This window comes from Colletotrichum spaethianum (assembly GCF_022836535.1).
Source record: "Colletotrichum spaethianum MAFF 239500 DNA, contig18, whole genome shotgun sequence".
NCBI lineage: Eukaryota > Fungi > Ascomycota > Sordariomycetes > Glomerellales > Glomerellaceae > Colletotrichum > Colletotrichum spaethianum.
In genome coordinates, this window is record NW_026054788.1 from 239743 (window position 1) to 259217 (window position 19475).

General features: G+C 54.4%; 7 protein-coding genes across 7 annotated transcripts; 2 read left to right on the plus strand and 5 right to left on the minus strand.

Annotated features, from left to right (window-relative positions):
• Window positions 1–1113: 1113 nt before the first annotated feature.
• Window positions 1114–3043, minus strand: ColSpa_07184 ([Pyruvate dehydrogenase [acetyl-transferring]]-phosphatase 1, mitochondrial; the record flags this gene model as incomplete). Its single annotated transcript, XM_049273396.1, has 3 exons — window positions 1114–1231; window positions 1297–2298; window positions 2355–3043. The coding sequence occupies 3 exons, from the start codon at window positions 3041–3043 to the stop codon at window positions 1114–1116; spliced, it is 1809 nt and encodes a 602-aa protein (XP_049129353.1).
• Window positions 3044–5330: 2287 nt separating this feature from the next.
• ColSpa_07185 (ubiquitin-like modifier hub1) lies at window positions 5331–8933 on the minus strand (the record flags this gene model as incomplete). The annotated part of the gene is made up of 1 exon (XM_049273397.1): window positions 5331–8933. The coding sequence occupies one exon, from the start codon at window positions 8931–8933 to the stop codon at window positions 5331–5333; it is 3603 nt and encodes a 1200-aa protein (XP_049129354.1).
• A 1431-nt stretch (window positions 8934–10364) lies between these two features.
• ColSpa_07186 (uncharacterized protein) lies at window positions 10365–12167 on the minus strand (the record flags this gene model as incomplete). The annotated part of the gene is made up of 1 exon (XM_049273398.1): window positions 10365–12167. The coding sequence occupies one exon, from the start codon at window positions 12165–12167 to the stop codon at window positions 10365–10367; it is 1803 nt and encodes a 600-aa protein (XP_049129355.1).
• Window positions 12168–13263: 1096 nt separating this feature from the next.
• ColSpa_07187 (DASH complex subunit DAD3) lies at window positions 13264–13672 on the plus strand (the record flags this gene model as incomplete). Its single annotated transcript, XM_049273399.1, has 2 exons — window positions 13264–13371; window positions 13484–13672. 2 exons carry the CDS (start codon window positions 13264–13266, stop codon window positions 13670–13672), a joined length of 297 nt encoding a protein of 98 aa, XP_049129356.1.
• Window positions 13673–13939: 267 nt separating this feature from the next.
• ColSpa_07188 (37S ribosomal protein S5, mitochondrial) lies at window positions 13940–15470 on the minus strand (the record flags this gene model as incomplete). Its single annotated transcript, XM_049273400.1, has 3 exons — window positions 13940–14160; window positions 14223–15191; window positions 15218–15470. The coding sequence occupies 3 exons, from the start codon at window positions 15468–15470 to the stop codon at window positions 13940–13942; spliced, it is 1443 nt and encodes a 480-aa protein (XP_049129357.1).
• Window positions 15471–16819: 1349 nt separating this feature from the next.
• On the plus strand, window positions 16820–17035 carry ColSpa_07189 (uncharacterized protein; the record flags this gene model as incomplete). Its single annotated transcript, XM_049273401.1, has 1 exon — window positions 16820–17035. One exon carries the CDS (start codon window positions 16820–16822, stop codon window positions 17033–17035), a length of 216 nt encoding a protein of 71 aa, XP_049129358.1.
• Window positions 17036–17447: 412 nt separating this feature from the next.
• ColSpa_07190 (uncharacterized protein) lies at window positions 17448–18749 on the minus strand (the record flags this gene model as incomplete). Its single annotated transcript, XM_049273402.1, has 2 exons — window positions 17448–18530; window positions 18588–18749. The coding sequence occupies 2 exons, from the start codon at window positions 18747–18749 to the stop codon at window positions 17448–17450; spliced, it is 1245 nt and encodes a 414-aa protein (XP_049129359.1).
• Window positions 18750–19475: the final 726 nt, after the last annotated feature.

A 19475-nucleotide genomic window follows, 5' to 3' on the forward strand; every position in this document is an offset into this window, starting at 1 on the left:
TTAAGGTGACTCGGGTTACCAGAGGATTATTCAAGAGAAGATGGCAGTCGTTGTCAGAGTGTAAGAGCTAGGGTGGGTTTGAACCGCCGGTACCTACAGTCACGGACTATCCTTTACAAGCGATGAAATCGGAAGAGACACGAGACATTATGAGAGGCGGACAGAGAAGAAGCGAACGAACGAACGAACTCCCCGAGCCTTTGAGTCGAGGAACCATTTGGCTTACAAAACTTTGCTACACAACCCCTTACGGATCACCCCCTTGGGAATCCTTACGAAAAAAGATCAACCATCAGCATATGGTCTCTGTGCCTTCATCATTGGGAGTTTCTTGTTGTTTACTGTCGTCTTTACTAGGACTTGTTGCTCTTTTTCCCCTTTTTCCTTTTCCTTTTTGTGTCTTCCAGGGGAACCCTAGGCGTTTTTGAGTTTGGGAAACTTTGTTTTTATTTGAACCAAGAGACGAACAGAAAGATGGAGTGAGGAGACGGGGGGAGTGTGGAGAGCGAGGGTCGGACAAGGGAACTATCGAGGCTTTTGTGCGAGTGCTATCTTTTGGACCGTTGGCGGTTGGGTGATTGAAAGAGAGAGAAAAAACAAAAGACGCCCCAGCGTTGGGGGTTGGTGTTGAAACATCTTGGTTTCTGTAAACCATTTGCCATCATTAACAATCGAATGAAACGTAAAAAAGCTTGGGAAAAAAAACCCCCAACACCTTGTGCGCGCGCGCTGTTCTATTTGGAACATTGTCAAGTATGGATGCTGCACGGCCAAGCTGAGAGACATACGCTTCTCTGTCCTTTCACTCGTCATTCTTTGTGGGAGGGGACGATGAGAGTCGATGAAAATGGCATCGAGGCAACAGAGTCTCGTCTCTTGATCGCTAAAGCGGCATGTACAATAAACACGGGTCTCTCTAAGCAGATGCCTCGGCCGGGCATACCTCTGTTGTTCGCTTTCCAGAACCAAACACCTTCGTCCCCGTCCGTGCCGCCTTCGTCGCGGCCAACCGTTTGATACACGTCAAATAACACACGTGGGGGGCTAACGCTGTCGCCCAAAAGAGCGCGTTTGCCAGTCATGGTCCCACCGATTCCGGAAACCCAACGGTTCCTAGAGCTTCGCCTTGGCGGGCTGCTGCTTCGACGGGGCCGTGGCCTCCTCGTTGAGGTTGACCTCGCCCGTCTTCTCGCCGTTGCCGAAGAAGATGACCTGCACGGTCAGGTCGTCCCTAATTTTGTTTTTCGTCAGCTTCTTGGTTCGTGTTAGCGGGGTCCCGTGTACGGCCCAACTCACCTGTAGCGTCTCGAGAACGGAGACGGCAACGTCAGCAGAGCGGAGACCTGCTCCTCGTTCTTGCCACCAAGGGCGTTGCGGACCAGGTGGGTGGCCACGTTCTTGTCCTTGACGACAAACCGCTCCGGGGCGTCGGGGGATATGCCCCACTGCTGCAGGCGGATGGGCGTCTTTTGGCCGTCGGCGCTCTTGTCGCTCGCTTGCTCGACGGGCAGGCTGGACTGCTTGGATCCAAAGAGCTTGGACCAAGTCGAGTCGAACTGCGAGGAGCCGCTGGCCTGCGTCTCGATCCACTTGCCGACGAGGCCAACAACCTCCTCGTTGGTCAGCATCTCCCATAGGCCGTCGGTGGCCATGACCACAAAGTCGCCGTTCTCAGGCTCGATCTTGGTTGTCGTGACGACGGGCTCGGCCGTGACGTAGGGGGGCGTCTTGAGGAGGGGGGAGGCGGAGCGGGCGAAGAAGGATTCCCGGAGTCTGTTGGTGATCTCGCGGCTCCACTTGTAGCTCGCGTCGCCGAAGGCGCGGGTCGGTTCCAAACCGCCAAGGACTCGGCCGTTGTGCACGACTCGGTCCTCTCCAGGGTGGAGCTTGCGCAAGCGGGCCGCCTCGTCGGGGTTACCGCCCGTCTGGTCTACCGACAGGGCGGTAGCAGTCCACTTGCCCGACGCAGATCGGCGGCCGAGGACAGCGCGCGAGTCGCCAGTGCAGGCGACGCGCAGAAGCTTGGATCTGCTGTCGTAGAAGGACAGGAGGGCGCAGGAGCCAGACAGAGCGGGGGCAAGAAGCTCCGCGGCCATGGTCTTGGTGCCGGCCTTGAGGACCCTCTCGACGCTCTGGTTGACAATCTCATCATCCAGGCGAGTAAAGCCAGACTTGATAGCAGCATCAATGGCCTCAGCTGGCGGTGACAGGTCGGCAGAAGACTGGTACGTGCTGTTGAGCTCCTTGGCAACGGAGGTGATCAGAGTCTGGCGCAGTTTCGCCGAGGTTGTCCAGCCGCTGTCACGTTGTTAGTTTGCATACTCAAGCAGGTTGACTTCGTGGTGATAACTCACGCATGGCCGTCAAACACACCCCAGAACATCCAGTCGCTGCTGTTGCCCGTAACGCCGGCGGCCTTGTTGGGCACCTCGACAATCTTCTCGGCATGGTCGTCCTCGATGGGGTCGTTACTAGGGAGCTGGACCAAGTCGTAGCGCAGGACTCCCTGGCCTCTGTTAACGAGGAAGGACTGCTCCGTCTTGCGGAGCTTTTGGGTAACCTGCTCGGGAGTCAACATCTCGATGACCTTGCGGCCGTCGTCGCTGGTGGTCTTGGAGATGGGTCCCTCTCCGACAAAGGTTCCGGTGTGCAGCTGATCGGCGCCTACGACGAGAACAGCGCGGGTCGGGGCAGCATCGCCGGCAGCGGTGGCGCCGGTGGTGAAGCTCCTCGTCAAGCTCTGGGACTTGTCGAGACTGGTGCCGTTGTACGAGTACCAGGCGCCGTAGCCGACGAGGGTGGACACGAGGGCGACGGAGAAGCGGCGGATGTACATGGAGGACTTCAGCGGCTGGACAGCATGCTCCGGGCTGTTGCGAGGCTGGTTCGGCGAGGAGGACGAGTATCGCAGGCCGTGTCGGGTCGCAAAGGACGAGGTGGTGGAGAGGTTATGTTCGAAGAGGCCCCGTCGGGTGTTGCGTGAGAAGCTACGAGCCGTACATCGGTAGGTTGTCCGCAAGGCCCTCACTGCTGCGCGATGCATCTGGGGCAGCGAGATGGGGGAGAGAGAATGGCGTTTGGACTGGAAGGCGGCCCGAGTCCAATGGAGAGTCTGGAGAGCGTCGTGGGAGGGTTTAGAAGTGGAAGGTGCAACGTTGGTCCAGGTCTAGTGGAGTGGGAGTTGAGGGTGGGTTGCGCCGAGACGTAGTGTCGTGCCTCAGGCTTCAGACGGGCGCAGTCTGGGGAAGAGCTGGGCGCAGTTGATTGCGGGCCTTGCAGCAGCGCTGTGGTGCCCCGAGTCGCGTGTGTCAGTATGGACACCGCCTGGGCGTCGTCCGTAAATTAGTGGTGACGGTTGCTATGTTTAGCAGTATCAGAGGAGCAAGTCAGTCGGAGAGGACTACCGACGGGAACACAAGCGGCCAATCACGGGACCAAAGACGTGAGAAGTGTCGTCGGATGTTTCAGGGATTCATTCGAAATATCGTTCGCGGGCGACGTGGACCCTTCTAGTGTCACCTGCGACAGGACAAAGGGAAGCCAAGGGAGTTTGACGGCTCACCCACCATCTCAGCAGTTGGCTTTCGGTACTTGTTCCGGGCCCCAGCATCGGAGCTGGAGGCGCTAAGGTGAGAAGGCATATCTTATCATCCTGCTGATTGGCCCCCCCGCCCTACGCTGCACGAACTGCATCGTTCCCTCCAACAACCCCACCAAACCCCAGATCTTTCCAACACAACGTTGTTGGCTTGACTTGACTCGCAGATCTTAAGGTTCGTGGACTCCTCAAGAGAAGGCAAGGACCACTTCAAGCCAAGTCAAACTCGCTGTAAAACATTGGCATCTATGCATAACTCTGGACTCCTGGGACAACCACCCTGCTACCGAATCCCGACCGATCTTGAAGGAGCTTAACTACTAAACCAATTGGGTAATAGGAGTGATAGAATCAAGCGTACTGGACCCATGCGGCTTGTGGATTGCATTTGATGTATTGGCTTGTACCAAAACCAGGGAGTCCAAGGTGACCCAGAGGCCACATCTAGCAATCCAGTACATATACAATTAACACAAGCCAGTTGGATACTCGGAGACGTTATCCCCTTTCGTCTCCCATCTTCTTCCAATAAGCGGTCCGGGAAAAGTGGCCGAGAGCTACGTGAGATCAGTAGCAGTCTCGGGTGATATGTTGACTCTCGTGCCATGTTTAATCATCCGCTTAACACTTCGGGCTTGATTCTCGCCTCGTTTTCTCTCTTTTCTTCTTTCTCTCCTTACATACTCTGGTATGGCTTTTCTTTTTCCTTTCCCCCGCCTCTCTGTCTCGGTCGGGCTTCTCTCTACGAGCTTCACATGACTGCGAACACCGATGTAGCGGTGGTGATCTGTAAGTGAAGCTGCCTTCTTCACTCATCAACAGACAGACATGGCCGGTGGTCGGGTAGGCAAGGGAAGGACGTCGAAATTCCTTCATCGCCAGACTCCTCGAATCTTTTACTTTCCCTCTGTAGTGTATTGTTTTCTCTACATATTCTATTCTTAACGGAAAGAGAAGAGCGAGCAACTGCATTTCAGTTCCCCCGTTGCAGATCCCAAAACCGAGTGATTTCCAGCGATACCGTCAGAAACCATAGAATAGTAGAAATTGAACATGGCCGTTCTATTGTCCATCGTATCGTCATGGACGCAGTCGAAGTTTACCATGGACGTCAAATCTATATGTGCCTGATCTTATGCTTCTTGGTACAGGGTGAAACGGTTCTCTGGGGATCCCGACAATATTCTTTCGTCTATAACGAACCTCTTTTCGCGTTCACACAAGCATGTGGTTCCAACGCTGGACTCGGGGATAACAGAGTTGAATTTGCGCACAGATACAGGCAGGCTCATGAACAAAAATAAGTTTGTGAGACTTTTGTCGTCTACGATGAAGCTAGACACGCTCATTATGCTCCTCTTCTGTCCCTGAAGAGCTGATCGTGGCAGACACTTGGGAAGGCAGAAGAGGAGACTGGATAGAATCTTTGCTAAACCCATTTCATGGTGCATTTTAGGAGGGGAAGAACCCAGATAGTTCACGGGGAAGCGAGGCAATCAAGTTGTTCATAGTAAAGACACGGGACTGCTAGAAAATGGTATCTCGCTCTGATACTATGGGGATATATTTGAACGCTGTGTATTGTCGTCATGGCTGTTACTCCTCTGACTGATTTCTTTTAATTGCAGCCTCCCCGGGTAAACTCCAATTGAATCTGCAAAACTATCGCCAGGAGGGAAAAGTACCTCCATCCACACCCATGATTATTACGCGACCCTTCATTGCGCAGTCTTCACTGCGCATTTGCCGTCATGTCCAGATCGGGAGGAACCCGCCAACCGTGAGTGGCAGCGGCGCGCTTGTACGCCTCAATGGCCTCGTAAACTCCATAGTCGTTTGAGGAGCCGGCAGTATTGCCCATTAGCCGTGCTGGGAACGGCTCGAGATTACACATTGCCATGCGTACTTGAAGCAAGACGCTTTCCATGCTGCTGACGGGGCTCCAGCCGCTGTTGGTCAGAAGCTCCATACACATGGCGCCGCCAGTCGTGACATGTCCGCCCCCTCTCTGTGAGAATGGAAGGAATCGAGGACGGACCACACGGACAAACGGCGGAGACAGCGGGAATTGACGGCCGAAGCGAATCTCGATGACAATACTGGAGACGCCGAGACGCTGCATGTCTTGCGCAAGAGGAAGAGATTTCTCGAAACTGTGTAGCTCAACGATCCACTGAAACATGTTCGTGATGTTGTCGAAGTCGATGTACCAGCCGATCTGGTGCAAAGGCGTCTTGGCCTGCAATTTCTGCAGCCTGCTGAGCTCCTTACCAAGGAACTTCCTTCCTTGGTCGGAGGCCCAGTTGGGAGGAGAAAGTTGAGGCACTGAACCGAGATCGAGGCTGCCCGGCACGAAGTCTATCTTCTCAGGATCAGAACATACGACAGCCTTGCTCTTGTCTGCTTCACCATGCTCTTCGCTATCTCGGAGTCTCATCATTAAATCGAAGTCATCCGGTTCATTGTCATGGTCGTCGTCTGAGTCGTCCATTACAACAATTGGCTGAGACATCGAAGACCCAGGAGGCGCTGACTTTTGACGCCATCTTGGAAGCGCAGCTACAGGAATTCTCACAGCACCACCGCCCTTTCCTGTGGGTTGATGGGAAGGGTCCTGAGAGATATACTCGGTTTCCGGTGTAGAAGTGGGTTTCTGGGCCTGTGTTTCAGTTGCATGTTTCCGTTGGGCTAAGAGGTAGCGGCATTGGATCCAATCAACCTGATCAACCACATAGAACGGACTTGTTGACGTGAACTGAGTCGGACGGTTGATGATCTCGCAAAGACTGATGGCGGCAAACAGCTTCAGCTCCGATCCAATCCAGGATGACATGCCGGTTCTACTGTATCCCTGACTTGTCGAGAAATCGCGGGCAAAGTACACTCCGTGACCAAAAGCACGGCCGTTGAGCGTTTCCTTGAAGTCTAAGCCAGTCCTTATGATACTATGCCAGTTTCCAAGCTGGCTGCCGTGCCAGGCAAAAAGCGTCGGGTAACGGTGATTTCCCTGCTTTTCCAGCTCCTCCTTGAAACGATTCTCCTTCTCGGGCGATCCTTGTGCAAAGCGAAACTGCATCCAATCATCAGTCATGCCAACAACTCGCTCGTGTTGTCGGTTCTCAGTCGCCGAGATTCCGCCGATGTCGAGGTCGGCAGGTTGATCAATCTGTACGATGAATGATCGATTAGAGGCAACGATCCATCGGAGTAACGCGAGAGCGGATCTTGAGATCTTGTTACACTCGCTCAATGATGATCCCTGGTGGCTCTTGAGGTAATCTCGCAAGGTTCTAATCGAAGGAATTGTTTGCACGAGAACCATCAGAGCCTCTCGTTGATAGGGCGGTTCCAGTTCGTCGAGGTCGTATTCGTAGAGAAGCAATTCAGCGTCACCCTTTTCGTCGTCAATCATCCCCTCGGGCCTGCAATCAGCCTCTTCAGCTGACAACGAGGATCCGTCCGATCCAGACCAGTAAGAATTCGTGGTGCTGGCGACGTTTGGCTGTCTGTCAGTCGACATGATGCAATCGAATTCAACCACTCTACCGCCATTGTTGCCATCGCCATTACGGACGGTGTCGATGCTCTTGATTCGGCAATGATGTACGTCGGCCTTGCTCCCCTGACCTCCCACCATTGCAGATTTGATCAGAATGACCATGTCTCCAGGCTTCAGCACCATGGTTTGTGTGCTGTCGAGGTCAAACTTTCCAGCCGAAATCTGTGCCAATACAGGAATAGCAGGGTTGATACGTCGAACTTCTGGTGGTTGTCCGAGCTGGTATGCACTGTTGACAGGCCACGATCCGAAGATGTTCGCCGGGGTTGAGGGGCAGCTCAGCAGAGGAACTTTGATAGCCAGACCTTTCGGCCATTCGCGAATCCGAGACGCATGCAAACCAGCAGCGCAAAAGCTGACTAGAAGGTCAACAACATAAGGGCGAGCAATGATATCATGCTCAATGCTGGGACCTAACCCCAGAGCCATGTATTGAAAAAGGCAAAGGGGCTCGCTGCACACGTATGGTTTCAGGGCGTCGAAGCCAGGATCAGTCTTCTGATGACAGACAAGACAGTACTGAGTGCTTTTGACAAAGTACCGCAAGGCGAACTGCATTGCAATCAAGGGTGTGCTGAGTTCATTTTGAGGCAGAGGACCTGCGGCGTGGGGATTGTGTCTCACGTAGTCCTTGTTGAGCAGCTCACGGGCTGTTGTAGAGACTTGGGCTTCCGTATCGTCGGCAAGATGGAGCGTGTGGTTCAGTTTTGATTTTGAACCGCGAAGGTGTCCATCTCTGGTCAGCGTTCGTACCAAATCTGTGGCACCATCCCAAGAGACGCCTTGAGCCAAGCGAATTTTCAGCAACGTTGCGAGTTGCCTGTTCAGGAATGTGTCGATCGAGTTTGAAATGGGCATGGAGCAGAAGGCTGCATCTTGAGCTTTTGCGATCGCCAACACCTCTTCTGCTGAGATTCCTTGGGCGTTGTTAAACTTTGGGTTGAGCGCAGTAAAGGCAGAACTAAGAGTGGGTTTGAACGAGGCGCACTTTCCGAAGCGGAACTGCATAGAAGCTGCGTGGCCAGGCGGGAGGTCCTTGAAGGTCTCCACGCAAGGATACCCAGAATCGTACCTGCATAGCAACACGATGTAGTCTGAGGAGTTCACCTCCCAAGCCTCGAGAGTGTCCTCGTTGAGACCGAGATGGGTGACTGGGAGAGAAAGAGCAAAGATGCGACTGTCCTCGTGTTCTGTGACGTTGGTCAACAAGGAAACCTTGAAGCCAGCCTCCTTGGCCTTGCGAAGGTCTTCAACCAGGCGAGCAGTGACTTTGACCCGCTCCTTTGGGGCATGGGTAGGCGTCGGGAGCGAGTGGGCTGCGGAACCAAGCCCAAACGCCACGTCGTCTTCGTAGCCATACTCGTCGTCTTCCTCGTCTTCCTCGGTGTCTGGGTTGTCGTTCGGCTCGACATCGGTCATTTCGACGTCGGAGTGGTCGCTGGTTTCCGAAGCAAGATGGCGGCTCAATCTTCTCGAGATAAGACGCAGAGTGTCGAGGATGGATTTGTACTGACTTAAGCTGGGAAGCTCATCAAGGAGTTCAGAGACAGCGGTGGGAATCGAGTCGGCATCGGTGTAAGCCAGGAAACCGGAACCTTGAGGGTATTCATCAATGTTCAAGGTGATGAGACGGATGATAAGAGGTGAGACCAGCGCATCGTCAGAGAAGACAAACTTGACTTGGCCATCATCATCTCCTTTCGTAAGGTCGGATATATGCGCAACAGCCTGCTGAGATGCATGAGCCAAGTCGCTGTTGAATTTGCGCCGAGTCATTGTGAAGAGCACTGTTGGCAATGCTGAGGAATGGGGGTTGGGAGCTTGAAAAGTCCAGCTGATACGGCTTGATGCACTTGCCTGATCTAAAAGGAAGGTTAACGGATGTTTTCAAGCTTCGTGCTAGTTCTGGTACTGGAAGTAGCCCAACCCACCAAGGCTCTACAAGGCACAGGAACAACTTGGTCGAGTGAAAACTTACAATCGATCGCTTGAAAGGGAACCGACTGGGTGAGCTTCTCGAAACAAACGCCCTAGACCCTTCTAGTAAAGAAGAGAATAAGGAACTGCCTGACAGACAAGAAATATCATGTTTGGGGACAGAGCGACTGGTCAGTTGTCAAAGCTGTAAGGCGATCGTGGAAGGTCCCGTCCTGTTTGGCCAACTCGTTTCGGCCGGAGCTGGCTGGTGAGGTCTTGTTAGATAGGTGAGACAGGCCAGTGCAGGTTAGAAAGGTAAGAACAAAGCAGGAGAGGTTAGTGATCTCAGGAGGACTAGCACTTGGAGTAGCAAAGGGGATTGATGGAAGACGTTGGGATATGGCACAAGACAGAAAGGTGGAAGAAGCACGAGCAGTAGGTAGAGTGGAAGAGGTGAGGTGCGGTGTGCCGAAGGTGTCCCTTTGAGGCGGCCTCAGCGTAGGCAGGCGCGGTGGAAGAATGCAAGAAACAGCGGGGGGCAGCCCAGGCAGGCAGGTGCTTCCCAGTGACTAACACCTCCTTCGGAAGTCAAGCTGCCACGCAAAACCAACCCAACGACCTTGTGTTGTTCCCAGGGGAAAAGACAAACGGGCTAGGTAACGAACGTATTGACCCAAAACGTGGGTTCTACAAACTCAAGTTGCGGCGCAGTTGGCAAGACGGAGGTAGAACAATTGCCATCCATCTGCAGGCATGCATGGAAGGTAGGAATAAGGTGGGTTGCAGCTTAGCCCCCAAAAACGCCTCTTCACAATGTTGTTAGTAGCATGTTTTTCGAAGTAGAGCGAGTCCGTGGCCGGCCGCCCCTTTTCGGAAGTAAAGCTCCATTTCATTTGCAACCTGTTGGTTCGGCCAGGCTGCAGTCGCTTGCTGCCTGCCACAACACACTGTGACCGGCCTGCCTCCATCAACCAACGGCCGTACCTAACCGCCAAGGTGCTACTAGCGAGATCTGATTGACATGCGCAGCAAACACAATCTGTTTCCTTGTACGTGGAAGAAGACCAGCGGTTGGTTAATCTCCTAAGGGACCAGGGAAATGGTCTGATCAAATCGGACGTTACATTAGCTTTATCCCGGGCGTCGCATCCGGGCCCGGCCCCACGCCGGTTTGCATGGTCAGGGCACTCAGACCTTCAGACGTTAGATTTCCTTCTTGACCATGACACCTTCCGCTGGACTCACCACCGCTTGCCCGTCGCCACCTCATTTTGAACAGTCAGATATCGTCTAAACCGCCTTCATCCGAAACCTCTCCCCGTACGGACTCAGCTGCACCGGCTTGTCGCCCATCCACCGATAGTACCCAACAACCTTCTTCATCGCGCCGCCCCAGCCAAGCTGCCTCCTTTGCCAGGCCTTTGGTCTCGACCCGTCCTTGCACTGCTGAACGAGCATTGTTGGGTTCACAGCCGAATCGGCCATTACCTCCATATCGCCCATGTCGGGCTCGGGCATGTCGACAAACATCTCAGTGGTCAGACGCGACGGCCGACGCATCCCAGATGCCGGCATGGACATGAACGCGATACCATGACCGTTGTTCGTTTTCCCGGACGGGAAGATCGATTCGACTTTATCGGCGGCTGCCACCTCGAAGTAGACCTCGAGACAACGCAGTTGGTCCAGGTAGATGATCAGCAGGCAAAGGATGGCAGCGCCGACAGAGGCCACCCAAAACACCCAGAAACGCGGCGAGTTTGGCGAATACTCTTCGTTCATGGAGAGGATGGCGGATACCACGGTGAATGGGAGAAGAATGCCTCCTAGGTAGGTGACACGATCGAGCGCCCGCTGATTCGCTTCCTTCTCATCTGGCCATTGGCCACCGTTGTCCGGATACGGCCGACTGCTCTGCTCGGGAAGACTCATATCTCGCGTCTGCAATGCCGCCGTAGTGGGCTGTGTGTGAGGCCACCCAGGGGTTTGCGGGATCGGCGACGTCCCAAGCCGCGAGATAGCTACGCGGCGCTGCAATCGATCGAGCAGGCTGAGCCAGTTGGTTTGCCACACGTCATTGACTAGGGGCTGCGGCTCTTGACCGTAGGTCAAATCCAAATTTTGCTCCAGAGACTCTGTTGCTTGCCAATACAGGGATGGGTCATGCAAAGAATTCAACCGAGAGCACGGTGGGAGAGTCTCGAAGAAGTCCAGCCATTTGTCGTAGACCGCTTCGCGGAGGATGTCGGGCAGGCTTTGCCTGACAACACTTGACTGCCGAAACATCCGCAAGAGGCTGTCTTCGAGACCTGGAAGCTCGTCTCCTTCTGCAATCAGAACATTCCACACGGAAGTGCCGTCCATTTGCGATTCGTCGATTTTTGACTGCCACGAGCGGGTGACGGAAAGCGGCCGCCGGGCTTTGCTGACCTCTGAAGAAGGGTCATTCCATATAGGTCGATCCATGAAGAGTACTAAGAAGAGCACATCAGCATGGGAAACATCAGAAGGGGGCTTAAGTGTCGTACCATCAGCCTTGTTACTCATCCACAACGACGCATGACAGAACATGACCGCCTGTCCATCCCTCGACATCATGTGGAAGGGTGCCTCATCCATGACATCCACCAGGTCCGACTGCCTCGCAGACGGCTTGTATCCAGGATCCGGTCCATAATTTCCCCTGGTGGTCTTGACGAGCTCTGGATATTCGAAGGAAACGAAGCTCGAGCCGTCGTCCTGTCTCCAAGGCCGATGTCGTCGGCGCCCCGCATGTGCTTCGAGGAAACCAGAATTGACGCCCAACGAGTCCCTCAACACCTGAACCAAGTCCAGCGGAAGCCCCTGAACGATCGTGAGCCGCCTCCGGCCCACCGCTTCTCTCATAAGGTCGTCGGCATGGCTGAGGAGTCGTTGCTTGCAATTGTTGGTTTCCCAGTCGAGGACGTATGCAGACGAGCCGGACTCGGGAAACTTGCTCATCAGCGAGGATCTGCGTACGAGCAGCGCCGGTGTGTTGGACCGCTTCGCCAGATCGGCCGTGTCGCTAGCCGTCAGCGGTGGTGATTGCTCGAAGTCCTTTGACCCAGGCATTTTGCTTTCGAGTCAGATTGGAGCTCTTTTCGATTCAAAGTTGCCTGGTGTCAGTATTCGTTGACTCAAACATCCCAAACAGCCCCGAATGCAGACAAAAGAAGTCGACCAGTTATAAAGAGAAATTGCCTTGGCTGGTTTGGCCGACACTTGTCGAGCAGTTGTCAAGTGACCTGAGCTAATATCCGGGATTGAGCTTCTACCAAAGCCCTCACCTGTTCCTTAGCCCCGTCTAGTCCGACTCAGGTCTAAGGAGCTGGTGTTGGCCAGCCATAGCAGCACTGTGGCTGACTGTCGCGAAATGATGGGGTAGTAGTCGTGTGCTCTAGTTTAGTCATGGAACTATTCGGGAACATCAATAAGCTTGCCACGTCAAGCCATCCCACAACTTTTGGAATACGAATGTGAGAGCGAGAGTCCCTGGGCGACCTCCCATGACCTAGAAGTTGCCGTCAAACCCGGGCAGCAACCAACCGCAAGTTTAGTGTTTCACGCCTTTCAGGAAAGATCTTCAGTCCAGCAGGGACGCGGTGTGCAGTCTGTCTGCTCAGAGTACCATATGTGTGCCCCTTAATCGGCACTCGCTAGAGCCCGCGAGAACGCATGGTAAGACACGGGTGTAGAAGAACCCCCATTACGGCCAAATCCTGTCTGCGGACTTTCTTAGCTTCCCGGTCTGGTCTTCTGGATTCAAATTCTTCGATCACAGGGTGGTAGTCTACAAGCACGCCCGGATATTGCCGGTGATGTTCTTCTTGACTGCTCCAGAATGTCTTGCAAGATGGAGGCGTGGACGGACACTGGGGTAAATTGACGTGTATTAGGTCCGAGCGCATCAGCGACGGTGCGTGGTTGACCTCGTGGAGGCGCACGAGCCGCCTCTACACCATCCGCCCATTGGGCCTTCACCGAGAGGCGTACCGAACACAGCTGCCCTTTTTTTGTGGCGGGGTTCAGTCAACAACGCGTCCCACCGCGACTCACCGAAACAACGTCCCGCTCGCTTTGCTCTGTATGTCAACACTTCCACCCTAAACAACTGCCTGCTGGACTAGTGTTGCCCAACAAGCCCGACTCACGACAGCACAAACACGCAATGGAACAAGGACGGGAATCGGCACTGCTGCATTCGCAGCCGGAGTTGACGCCGCTGGAGGCAGAGGTCCTGGAGGAGTACGAGAAGCTGGCGGATAACATGAAGAAGGTTCGTCGCATGGCCACCCTGTCACCCTCACCAAGTCTAACCCCCCCTCCTTTCCCTAATTGTCGCAAGTGCAAATGAAAGAGTTTCACTGACACTGCGGGAAACTTTGCAGCTCGCTTCTACACTGGAAGACCTTAGCGGTTCCCCGAGCACCGAAATCCTTGACGGCCTGCGCGAGCTGGAGCGCAAAACGAGTCTGGTCTTCACACTCCTTAAGGCGAGTGTGTATAGCATAGTGCTGCAGCAGGAGATCGACTGGGGCGACCAGGCAGGGAACCAGGGTGACGACCGGGAGGAGTGAGGAGTCGTGAAGAAGGGATGCCGAGGCTAGACTTGGAAAACTGCCACGGCTGCAAGCTGGGCAAGATGAGAGACATGCACGGGCAGATGATGAGATTACGATCAGAGGAGATACCCCCCATGAATATCAAACATTGGCATAAGCTACAAAAACGCCAGTTTCTAGCGTCAATGCACACGGGTCACGACCGGCGAGCTTGCAAGGGAAGATCTCTAGTGATTTGCGCTTTTTGGAACATATACAGTGGTATACAGAGTGGTATACAGGTTAATATACAGAGCCGCCGTAGTACACTTTCCTCACGTCGACCAACTTCTTCCCGCGCCCGACAGCGATTTCCTCCGGGTCGGGCTGGTTCAGAAGGGCCTTGTAGACGGCGTTGACAGTGTTGTAGGGGTTGTTGGAGCGGGGGATCTTGGCAGCCAGGTCGTGGATTCCGGCGAGGCGGGCCATTTCGAATATCCTATGGGAGACGCGGAGTCCAAAACCTGAAAACTCATGTTAGTTTCCTCTGGGCGGCCGACCACAAATGCGCCACGGGGCGACTTACCTGGGGGGCGGGCGCCGAGCTTCACAACGGTTCCCGAGATCTTGGCCTCGACGTTGCCATAGATGGTGCGGTTCTCGTACCGGCGGATGGGCTTCATGTTGCGGATGGCAAGAAGCGTGGCCGTCGCCGTGGCAATACCGGGGTCCGTTGACTTGGCCTCTCCCAGTCCCAGTCTGCCGTTGCCGTTGCCGGCCACCACAATGACGGAGGCACTGCGGATCTTGCCCAAACGGGTCTGGTTGGAGACGTTACGAAGGACGATTCTCTTGGTAAGGATGGAGAGGATGTCGGTCATCTTCATGCCAGTGGCCTGCTTGAGCTTCGAGTAACGACCCGTGGGGTCAAGACCATCGTCCTCGGGGTCATCGGGGGGCTTGTAGAGGCCCTTGACACCCTCGACCTTGCCGAGCTCGGGGGACAGCGCCGAGTTGCCGTGCTCGCCCTCAATAGCCTTCCACGAGTCCAGGCGGGAGGGGCGAAGGGGGTTCTGGTCGGTGGAGAGGGACTGCTCGAGTTCCTCGAAGAAGTGCTTGTCGATCAACTGCATCCAGTCGTCGCCTGCAATCTCCGACTGTTTGGGCACCCGCGGCTTCTTGCCTCCGAGGACGTCGGGGTCTTGGTCGACCAGGAACTTTCTGCGCAGCTCAGGGTTCTTCTCGAGCTCCTTCAGCTCCTCCTCCGTGAAGTCGAGCTTGTCCGGGTTCGTCTGCTTGACCTTGCGCAGCGCCCTGGCAAAAGCCTGGCCCATGGTGTCCTTCAACTGAGAATCGACCCGGTCCGCCATCTTCTCGATGTAGTTGTCAACCCACTCTCTCCTCGGGAGCCACTTCACTTCCTCGGGCTTCAGAGTCTTCTGGGGTTTCGCGTCGATGACGGGCTGGATTGTCGCAAAATCCTCGATGTAGGGCTGCTTATAGGGGTCCGTCCGTAACCGACCCTGAATCACCAGGTCCTTCGGGTCAATGGCGGCTTCGGCCGCCTCAAGGGCCTCCCACTGCTCGGGGTGTACTTTTGCTTCAGGGCCGCCTTCTCCTCCTCTGTGTATTCGGGAAACTGGCGCTTCGCATAGGAATCGATCGCATCGGGGGTCGTCAGGCCCATCTTCTCGGCGGTGACATTGTTGAATCGTGACCGCCTCCGTCCCGATCGGCTAACGGAGCTGTGGAATAGACGGCAGGGCAGGGCCGGCGTGCTCGAGACGGAGAGACATCTCGACAGGACGCTCCGGGCCGGGCGTACCGAGTTCATCACTGCAGAGAGAAAGGCGACGTCTCTGCGCCAGTTCGTTGCCGGCAGCAAAAGGTATGATGGTCGCCTTGGGGTGGGTGTAGTCGCGTGATGGGCTCGTTGGTTGAGCTCAGGGTCGCGCCAGCTGGTCGACAATTTTTTTGGAAAGCTCAATTGGATCGGCGTACATCGTACAAATTGCCTTGGACGGATTGAGGCCACATCATTGGCTGGAAACGCCCGGTCTTCTGCCGCTCTTGGCCCGTGCGCTTGTGGAAAGACTGGCAGAGATATTCTCACAGTCACATGACCTCGGTGAGTGCTACCATCATCGCGGGCGCCACACCGGCCAGCCCCCTGAGGCTAATCGCCTTACCGAAAGCACCTTTCTTGGCCAATGCTCAGGGGCTGGCTTACTCAATCTTGGCGATAAGCTCCACGCGCTCACGCTCTCCTCTAGTTCGGGGCGCATCAAACCTTCAGAACCAACGCCGCGGATGCTAGACCAGGCGATGATCACGTTTCCCTGGCCAGCATCACCATGCAAACACCACAACATCGGCCCAAACCCTCTTCAGAACGAAAAATAAAAGACATCATAGGTCTTTGCGGGACCACTTCAGGCTCAACCACCGCAAAGTCCAATCCAATGCATGCAAGCAAAGGTCCACGACGTCTTTCCCTTGAGATGGACGGGACCCCTTGCACCGTGCCAAAGTAACCGCTGCAGCTCGTCCCTGCGCAGCCAATCACCCGCCGCAGACATCAGTCGACTTTCTGCCGCAGGCCTGAAACGCGCATCGAAGCCCCCTCCCCTGGCCGCCTCTCACGCATTCTCAACCACCACGATGCGCACCGCATGTCGCGTCCTGGTCTCACCCACCAATCCCAAAGGCGGCTTAGCCTGCGAGGGCACTGTGGCCACTGACCACCGTAGGGCCATTTTCCTTCGTACCTTGACCGCACCCCAAATTGTGACGTCTCCCGTTTCGAGAAGCCGAGCGGATCTTTTTCCTACATCTTGGCCCCTACGAACCCTTCTGTTCCCTCTTTTTCCCTTCGGACCTCTTCGCATCTCGTGTTTCCTGCTGTCCAACAAAAACATCCTAATCCGGTCTCCGACAATACGGTACATTCTTCCCTCGTGACTGGCGCACTTGAGACCCAGACCTTCATTTTGACTTTCCCGTATCTACACGCCTTTAATCCGAAGCACCACAGTCCATACCGTCGCAACTGTCCGAGAACGACCTACTCGGCTCCGTACCTTTCGCCGATAATCAAACAAATCGTCCATTGCCAGCTATTGCTATTGCGAAGACTCGCGACTCCTTTCTCTATCCAACATCGCAGAACCCAAAGTCGCAAAGATGGGTCAATTCGACTGGTTCCGATCCATTGGCGCCACGCCCGAGGCTGTCGCCGTACTGAACGATCAGCCCATTCTCTTTACCATCCTCCTGATCGTCCTCTTCGCCCTCATCCTGCAAGGTGTTCTCCTCTGGTACATCCACTTCGCGACATTGAAGCCTGAACAGCAGAAGAAGAAGGAGCCCAAGAAGGGTGGCAAGGGCGGAAAGAAGTAGAGGACGCATAGGCTGGAGAGACGTGTTTGTGGTTGGAGGGTCCGTTGTGCATAGGAGCTGGGTTATGTGGGGGGTTGCGATTATACCGATAATCTCATCACCACCGAGTCGCCGTACGAGGAACCAAACCTTTCGCTGGGAGAGGCATCGCCGTGCTGGATCCGACAAAGCAACTCCTTGGTGGGTCGAGAGGCTGGATAATGAGCTGAGCTGGGATTTGGGAGCTGGGTCGGTCTTGCATAATCGTCCGACAGTGTCAGATTACACCTCTAAGGATGCTCGGATGTCACAGGTTGCATTCGACGTTCATTTTTTCTTGCACAATATCATTCCATACTAGGCTGTCAGAGTCTCTATTTCAGGTACTGGCAGATTTTGTGCTGGACGACTTCCGACTCCCCGACACTGTATGTTACATTGTCCATTCATCTTCGAAGTTGTCCCTCATGCCGATATCTTCCAAGAAAGTAGTTGAGTACAAACAAGCTTGAGACATAGGTTCCCAATAAGCATCGTCAGAGCCTTCAAATATCCCCTCATTGTGTGAGCAACTTCCAGCATCGCTTTCCGCTTCAAATGGTGGTTCCTGGAAAGCATCCTCATCAGCAGCCCTATTAGAATGACACTCGCTCTGGGGAGACGCCGACATTGGCTTCTGGAGTTCGCTGTTGCCGCCATGCGTTACAGGTTGGTCTTCAACTAAGTCAACATCGGAACTCCACCAGTTGCTAAAGGGTCCACAAGCATGATCGGCCATGGCTTGCGAACCCGTTGAACACGACATTGGCATCGGGTTCCGCGTCAGATCTCGGTCTTCCAGAACGTCCGTCTGGTATAGCATTCTAAATTCAGGGAAGTCTGGGCTGGCTTCCCGTGAGAACGGCGCGAACGGCGAGCTTGCATCCCCAGAGTTGATAAGATCAAGTCTGTCATCGTGGTCGACAGAAGGTTCAACGTGGCAGGCTTCGTCATCGTCCACCTCGCCCTCGTGTTGAACAGCGATGTTGTTCATGGCTAGAGGTGGAGTCAAATACCGATAGTTGTCCACCACCTCAGGTGCCAAACCATTTTCGCCATCATCGTACTGCCCCGTCTCAGAGTCCGACAAAGGGTCGTATATGTCGTAACTCTCACAGGCACCAATCTCAGTACCAACTTGGTGGTTTGGTCCCTCGCCGGAAAAGCTCCGATTCCTTGACGCAGATTGGTAACTAGCATATTCTTCTGCTTCCTGTACCAAAAAGATGCCGTCATTCACCGCCGCTGCTTCGCGAACCCTTCGCTGTTGTAAATCGCCCCTTTGAATGGGCGGGATCCGTGTCCGTGTCAACCTCCATAGCTGTTGCCAGATGTCGCTTACAGGGCCGTTAACTTCGCTTGGCTCGCTCTCGGCTCTGCCCTCGATCAAAGTCTGCATTCGCCCGGACTCAATGTACTTCAAGGCTGCGAACACAGACGATAAGCCTGAAAGGAGGTAAGACCGGGAGGCAAGTGACTGTATCCTGTCAGTCTATTCGTGATCACAATACACCTCCAACAAGGATCGTCATACCGAGAGATACTTTATGTTGAAAACTTCAGGAATAAGACGAACCAGCGGAGGTGACTCCATGGCCTGAATGGTCCGAATGCCGGCAGGACGCCTTCGACCGGCCACCAAAGTATCGAGGCTGGCTTCCAACAGCAACTTTACTGCGTAAGACGGCATCACCATGTTAACTGCATACTCTTGATTCCGTGATAATGTCGCAGTGACGACCTCTTCATTAAAAAAGCAGACACCAGAGTCTTGCGTCGATGAAAACTCTTCAACGTCGCGGTCTGGGTCCTACCCCGGCGACGAGTCGTTGCAGTTCACATCATTTATTGGCCTGGGTATGGGATCAAAGATCTTTTTCTGCGGTTCCTTTAGCTTGCGCAACTCCTGGTGGAAGTGAAGTGAGCACGTTGCGTGTTGCAGTATGGCAACTATAGTGCTAGGGGGCATGTCTGGAGATGGGGTTGCGTCAAGATGCGCGATTATGAACGATAGATGGCGCGAGCTATTCGGATTGTCCGTCTCGCAAGTCACGAGAAGCCCCAGCTGGGCCCAAATCTGTAATATGATTAACTTGTATACTCCACATGTCTTGGATGTTGCTTACAGGACAGTCTACCAAGTAACGAGCGATCTGGTCGCCGAAGCCGTGGCGCCCATTCGAGTCTTCTCCCTCGAGGACTGTGGAGACCAGAAGGCGAAATGCTTGAGCTTTAGAGACCAATACACTGCCATTTTGAACACCAGCGAGTAGTTCGTCCGCAGACGAGAAGAGGGTCTGAGAAGACAGAGCACGAAGAGAAAGGTTGCTCGCTACGGTAAGAAAGGAAGCAGTTTCTGAGTTGCACAGGACAAATGGGTCAAGAGATATCGTAGAAGTGGCCATCATAAGAAAAGACGCCG